The sequence below is a fragment of the Lipotes vexillifer genome, unplaced genomic scaffold, assembly GCF_000442215.2.
Source record: "Lipotes vexillifer unplaced genomic scaffold, Lipotes_vexillifer_v1.1 scaffold753, whole genome shotgun sequence".
NCBI lineage: Eukaryota > Metazoa > Chordata > Mammalia > Artiodactyla > Lipotidae > Lipotes > Lipotes vexillifer.
Window position 1 is genome coordinate 418,448 of NW_006783618.1, and position 7,128 is coordinate 425,575.

A 7,128-nucleotide genomic window follows, 5' to 3' on the forward strand; every position below is an offset into this window, starting at 1 on the left:
AAATCAGTCACTATGTAATTAGGATAACTAAAACACCTTTTTCAAAACAGACTCAATGTTCCTATAGAAACAGTGCTTTGGAGTGACCAGTGTTCGCTGCGAGTATCAAACAGGACCATAATGATAGAGCAACAGTACTTTTTTCCCACCTATCTACCAAACAAATCGACACCATCACACACAATAAAGAACATCCTATAAGCTGCTCGGTTTCAGTAAGGCTGGTCATAGCAAGCCCACTGCCAATGACAAGACACCAAGGAGGAGGAGGGAGGAGGAGACTGAGGAAAGGACAGAGGAAGGTGTTTTAAAAATACAAGACTTCAGCTACGCACATTATAATCCAAGCCAGAGGGGAGTGTTGGAGTTGTAATACACACTGGGGCTGGGTATAAAACCACAGTTGATGGCAGTCTTTAAGAGTCCTTCTTAAACCTCTTGTGCTAATTCCCTGCCTGGGATTAACACACACAGCAGGTAAATCTTATAATCACAGGACACACACAACCACAGACAGACAGACAGACAGACAAGACGCACACAACCACATCCTTAACCTAAGAAAGTCTTAAGTCCTCAATTAGGATTTACAGCACAGTGCTTCTCCTACTGCTTTCTGGACCGTTCCCCAGGTAGGCTACCATTTAATAAAAATCCACACTCTCCAAGTGGGGAGGGACTGAAGGACACCTTCAAATGCACTCTCAAAAAAATAAAATAATAAAACATCCTAGCTGCTCCATTCTCATTCCACTGCTTTGAAATCTTGGAACCACAGATGTGATATCCCACACAGGGCAAGACCTCATTGTGAAGTCTCCAAAGGAACCTCTCTGCCCTTTTAGGTGCTACTCGAGCAAGAGCTCCCGGCTCCTCGGTCCTCTAAGCTGCGTCACGGAGGGGGTGTGCTAGGTGGCTACATGGGCAGGAGAAGAAATAGAAACAAATTCCCGGAGGATGTTTTTGGCCATTTCAATATTGTTGTGGGCAATGACCAGAGCTTTCTGAATGTCCTGGTAGGAGTATCCCTGACTCATGAGGCTCTCAATCTCACTGGAGAGCTGCGGTGAGGTGGCGGCGGTGCTTTGCTGACAGCTACCTGCTTTTCGTTCAGAGTTGATTCTCCGAGGGAACGGTTTGGGTGGCCTCTCAGGAACTTGGGAACCCTCAGTGAAGTCTGGAAGAAATAGGAAAGAGAATGTTTGCAACTCGGGGCGGGGCGGGAATCCTCATCTAATAACAATGTGCTAATACGAGATATTACGGACCTACTGTCCATCAGGTACACGTGCGGTCACAAGGCGGGGTTTTACAGTTTCAAGGGCTTCTGTCTACAGCCTCCTCCCCTCGCAGCACAATAACCTTTAAAGACACCACGCGCCTGTCCTACCGACAGGGACCACGCTGCCCTCCACACAGAACACCTGCACCTGCACCACGCTTTACACTGAGCACACACATCATTGCCTGAATTAGTTAAAAAACACTTCTGAGGGGCCAGAGAAGTCACTAAACTTCTCCCTATACAAATAAGGAAACAGAAATTAGCCTAGGTTGCAGCGAAGAAGCATTAAACAAGGTTGGGTGGGTGGGGATCACCGCCTGTTTGGGCAACTGGATGCCATGTATCCTTTTCACCAGCTGTCCTGAAGGCTGTCTTCCATTTCTAAAGTGACAGCAACTCTGGCTGCTGCCCTCCCAGGCGGCCACAGGTGCAAGAAGAACAGTCCTTAACAGTCAAGGCTCAAATGCGGGCTGGCTCCAGGCCCACTCAGTGTGCTTTCCAGAGCTGGCACACCTCCTTTCCAGTGGGACAGGGACAGCGCCCAGAAGTGTGGTCTGAACCATCAAAATGAATTACTACTGTCATCAAGCACGCTCAAAAGAGCCAGAAATCCTATTAATACTTACCCCCAGCACAGGAAGAGCCAGGGTTTAAGGAACAACCTCATTTCTAAGTCTGGCAAAATCCTCAAGAGCCTGAATACAGTTTAACTTCCTACTTTGGGACCCAGGACCAGCTTTCCTCCCACTTCAGTCCACTCCTTCCAGCTACTGACTTACTGTCACCAGGCAGTCATCTCTGTTTCAGTATAAATAAGAAGCCACACAGCATTTCAGGACAAACCCAAAGTAGCCTGGAGACTCACTCGTTGTGGGATCACCATCCAGAGACAACCAGCCGAAGGAGGAGCTGGCGTTGGAGATGTCAGAGAGCGTGCGGCGGGCCAGCACTGTGGGCATCGGTGGCTTGGGGACGTCGTACCCGTCGTCTTCATTTTCTGATTCCTCAGGGCCAGTGCTGGCATGGGCCACAGCCAGATTCCCTTCACCTGGAGAACAGTTTGTGCCGTTATCTTCTTTTTCCAACATACTTCACCTTCTAATATTTCAGTACGGGGGCATCCGTTCACTCAAACATATACAGAATCAAATGGTTACCGAATAACCACTAGGGGCCAAACACCGTGTGGCCCTGTGCGTAGAGATAAAAGAAACAGGGAAAATAAGATCTGCGCCAATCCTGCAGCTCTACTTTTCTGAACATGTCAAAAGCTACCCTTGCCAAGCTTAACAGTCACTGATGTCCAAGACTCAAGCACCACTTTATAGCATTCATCCAACATTTTCATCTGCAGTTCACCTTGGAAGATCAACCAAAGGGCCCCTGCTGTGTGCACTGCCTTCTTGAACTTTCAACTTGGTAAGCTAGTTAGTATGGGAATTGAGTATTCACCACCCACACACACAAGAATTTCATCAGTGTTGAAAAGCAATGGGAATAAGAGGGAGCTAGCTGTCAGCACTGCCGATCCAGGCCATATAACACAAAGGCCTCCAGGCCCTAGAAGGATGAAAAACACAAAAGGAACTAGCTGTGTAAATGGGAAATAAAACAGAGGAGGTGGGTTTACTGCCATAGATCAAAGATACTTTGCAAAGAAAATTATTTACGAATATTCCGCTTAGGTCAAGTTCTCATTGGCCAAACATTACAGGCTCATTCCTCCGGCACATCAATGATTGTTAAAGCAGCAGAACGACTACTCACCAAAGGTGCCGCTCTCTGTGACAGACGGTGCCGCCTGGGACTGAATATTATACATTGCTTCGTATGTACAACTATCGATCTGCTGGTTACAATCACAGGCTCTGGACCAGAAGGAAAGTGGCATAATGATCTTCAGAAACAGAACTCTGTTATCTGCAAACTTATTAAGATATACCTATTCACAACTTCTCTAGACCCTGATTCTATCAAGAATCTCCATTCTCCTCTTGCCAGCATCACTAGTAAAAAGTTTGACTCTTGTTACTAGTAGTAGCTGTGTATGTTTTTGAAATTACTGTGATGTTGAAGAAACATTAAGTGGAAATGCTTACAGCTGCAAGAAGCTTAAAACATTAGAGGTTACACACATCTTTCTGCTTCATTTCTGGCTGGGTAATGCTATGTGCAGGCAGCAAGCCAAACAGGTGAGTTGGTGTCAACTGAATTCCCAAATAGGATTGTTGTGAACCTACCGTGAACTCTGGGTTGTCTCCAGAGGCCACTTCACTTCTGGCTTTTGAAGTCCCACAGGCCTAGAGGAAGGAGTCATATACTCTGTGTCCTCCTCACTTTCACAATGCTCCCCGGGTGGCGGCTTTGGCATAGGAAGAGGTCTGGAAGATGAAGAATAAAAAACAGAAAAAGAAAACAAAAAGAATGAACTGCTTTGCAATTATTTGAAATAATTTGAAAATCATTGTAGAAGAAATACATAACATCCTACGATGTTCAAGATACTCCTACTGAAAAAGAGCATGTACAGCATGATTCCATACACACAAGACTGGCAATGAGCATGTTACATGTTGCTGATCACTGTCTGACTCTAGGTGGTAAGACTATGGATAACTTATTTCTTTAGCATCACTTATCTGTGTTTTCTAAATATTATTATAATTAACACATACTATTTTCATAAAGAGAAAAGGATCATTAAAAGGGTAATCCAAAAATTTTAATTCTTTTTGTTGATGATGTTAATAAAAATATACAATTGCACCTCTTACTCATTAAGCATTTTGGCAATACATACTTTAAAACATTCACATCCTTTTGTCACAGTAATTCTACCTTGGCTGCATCTCTGGCTATGTAAAAAGATGTTCACTGAAGCAAAGTTATTACAGTAAAAGCTTTTAAACAAAATAAATATACAACAGGGAATGATTAAATATATGATGTTACAGCCACATTACATAATAATATGCAATAATTAAAAGTGAGGATTTGGGGGACTTCCCTGGTGGCACAGTGGATAAGACTCTGCATTCCCAACGCAGGGGGCCCACAGTCAATCCCTGGTCAGAGAATTAGATCCCACATGTATGCCACAACTAAAGAGTCCATGTGCCACCACTAAGGTGCCTGAAAGACGCAACTAAGGAGCCCTGGAACTGCAACTAAGGAGCCCACCCGCCGCAACTAAGGAGCCCACGTGCTGCAACTAAAGAGTCTGTGAGCCGCAACTAAGGAGGCTGCCTGCTGCAACTAAGACCCCATGCAACCAAATAAATAAATAAATATTTAAAAAAAAATAAAGTGAGAATTTTGAAGAACTTTTTAACTGATAGGAAGAAATGCCCAAGATATAATGCTAAGTTTAAAAAAAGGGAAAACATAAAACTACATCTTGATCTAAAACATATATACATTTTACACGTCTGTAGCTATGGCCAAGTAACAAGCACTGTCTAACCGTCTGCCTAGAACAGCTAGCTATAAAAGCAGGAAAATATGCAAAAGAAAGAAGGCATTGGAGAGCAACCAGGCAGCCAAGATTTGAGAGGCCAAGATTCCAGAGAAAAGGAGAATACACTACAGTAAGCCCCATATTAGGGGTTCTGAACTTGGGGTTTCAAGGTAGTTTCAAGAGACTGAGGAGAGAGGGATTGGAATTTGGGCCAAGGCACAAGGGGTCAAAAATCCTGGAGAAGGGAACAGTAGAGAAGTAGGTTTGAAATTCTGCCTGCAATTTTCCCCAGAGCTACTGCGAATCCTTAAACCACGTATGAGTGGGACCAGATTCTGAGAAACCAGGCAAAAAGTAGTAGTACTTTGGTTGTCTTGCCAAACTAGAGAGACAAAGTTGGAGGTAACAGACATGGCCTTTAAAATAATTATAATTTATATATTCCATTAAAACAGAGGATGGAGAATTTTATTAGAAAACTACAGAATAATTTTTTTTTTAATTCACATGGAAATTCTAGGACCTAAAAACACAGTATTTGTAAATACAATGGATGGATCCTGGGGCAGATTAGAAACTGCAAAACAGAAGATTAGGGAACTGAAATAGAGTAGAAACTATTCGGATTCAACTAAAGAGAGGAAAAAGAATGGAAAACACAGAAATGAGCATAAGAGCTATATGAGGTGTGGTGAAAAGGTAGAACTTTCAGGTAACTGGAGTCACAGAGCGAGAGGAGAAAGAAACTGCACTATTCAGTGTATTTTAAGAAACAGTGTACCCCTGAAACTAACACAACATTGTAAATCAATTATACTCCAATAAAAATTTTTGAAAAAAGAAAAAAGAAATAGTGGCTGAGTTTTTCTATGCTGAATTTTTCCTTCTCTTTTCTTCCTTTTCTTTTTTTTGGCCGCGCTGGCCGGCTTGTGGGATTTTACTTCCCGACCAGGGATTGAACCTGGGCCCTCGGCAGTGAGGGTGCAGAGTCCTAGCTACTAGACCACCATGGAATTCCCAGTGGCTGAGATTTTCTAAAACTGATTAAAAACATCAAATGACAAAATCCATAAACGCTACAAACCTTAGAAGGATAAATATAAAGAAAACTACACAGACGCATTATAGTGAAACTGCTGGGATCCAAAAAGAAAAAGGTTTTATAAGTAGTCAGAAAAAGAATCACGCCCTTAAAGGGGCAACATTACGCTAATTTTCCAACAGAAACAATGAAAGTCAGAGGGCAGTGGGATGATATTTTTAAAGTGCTGAAAGAAAATAACTCCAGTTCAGAATACAGTTGACCTCTGAACAACATGTGCTTGAACTGCACAGGTCCACTTTTACCCAGATTTTTCCCCATAAATACATACTACAGTACTACACAATCCACAGTTGGCTGAATCTGCAGATGTGAAACTGTGGATACAGAGGGCCCACTGTAGTTATATCTGGATATTCCACTGCGGGGAGGGTCAGCATCCCTAACCCCCAAGTTGTTCAAGGGTCAAGTGTACTATGTTTAGTGAAAATATCTTTCAAAAAATGAAAGTGAAATAAAAGATATTTTAAGTCAAGCAAAATTTGAGAGAATCCATTAATAGAAGATACACTAACACCCCCTCCTCTTTATCTCCCCCCCACACCCTGTCTCTCTAAAGGAAGTTATTTGGGCAGAAGGAAAAAGATTCCAGGTGGAAGTGTGGTAAAGCAGGAAGAAATGAGGAGTGCTATAGTATAAATATGTGGGAAATTTAAATGTCCAGGAAGTGTTAAGAGGGACTGATTCAAAGTAGACTCTAATGAGTCAAAGGTATATGCTGGAATCCCTAAGATAACTGTTAAAAAGAGTATTAGGAGTGAAACGGTATAATAAAAAATACTTTAATCCCAAAGAAAGAAAGTAGAAAAAAATGAACACAGAAAAGATGGGGAAAATGGAGAAAAGGGTAGGAACAAATATTCCAATTATTTTAAAACAAACAAAAAATGCTAGACTGGATTTAGGGGGGAAGAAAGCCAACAAGTATATACTACTTACGAGAAACATACCTTCAATGAGGACACAGAGAAGTTGAAAGTAAAAGGATGGAAAAAGATCATGCAAACACTACAAAAGAGCTGATGTGGCCATTTTAATATAAGTAAAAACAGACTAAGGCTGGTTAGAAGCAGAACTAGAGAGTAAATGGAATAATCAAAACAATTATCATTTAGTTCATAATTCTAAATTTCTATGTATCCTAATTACATATACTAAATACATATACAATACAAACTGATAGACCTAAAGGAAAAAAGAGAAACCCACAATTATAGGGGGAGAATTCAACACACTCCTCTTGGTATTTGACAGAACATGCAGACTTAAAAAAAAAAATCAGCA

The 7,128-nt window shown here is 41.9% G+C and overlaps 1 protein-coding gene across 1 annotated transcript in view; it reads right to left on the reverse strand.

The window, feature by feature from the left end:
• Window positions 1-908: 908 nt before the first annotated feature.
• CBL (Cbl proto-oncogene) overlaps window positions 909-7,128 on the reverse strand; it is an 81,825-nt gene continuing 75,605 nt past the window's right edge. The window contains exons 13-16 of the mRNA XM_007456276.1: window positions 3,526-3,666; window positions 3,053-3,153; window positions 2,151-2,333; window positions 909-1,177 (exon numbers count right to left, since the gene is read on the reverse strand). Of these exons, the coding sequence (XP_007456338.1) occupies window positions 909-1,177; window positions 2,151-2,333; window positions 3,053-3,153; window positions 3,526-3,666 (694 nt within the window). The remainder of the gene's footprint in view (window positions 1,178-2,150; window positions 2,334-3,052; window positions 3,154-3,525; window positions 3,667-7,128) is intronic.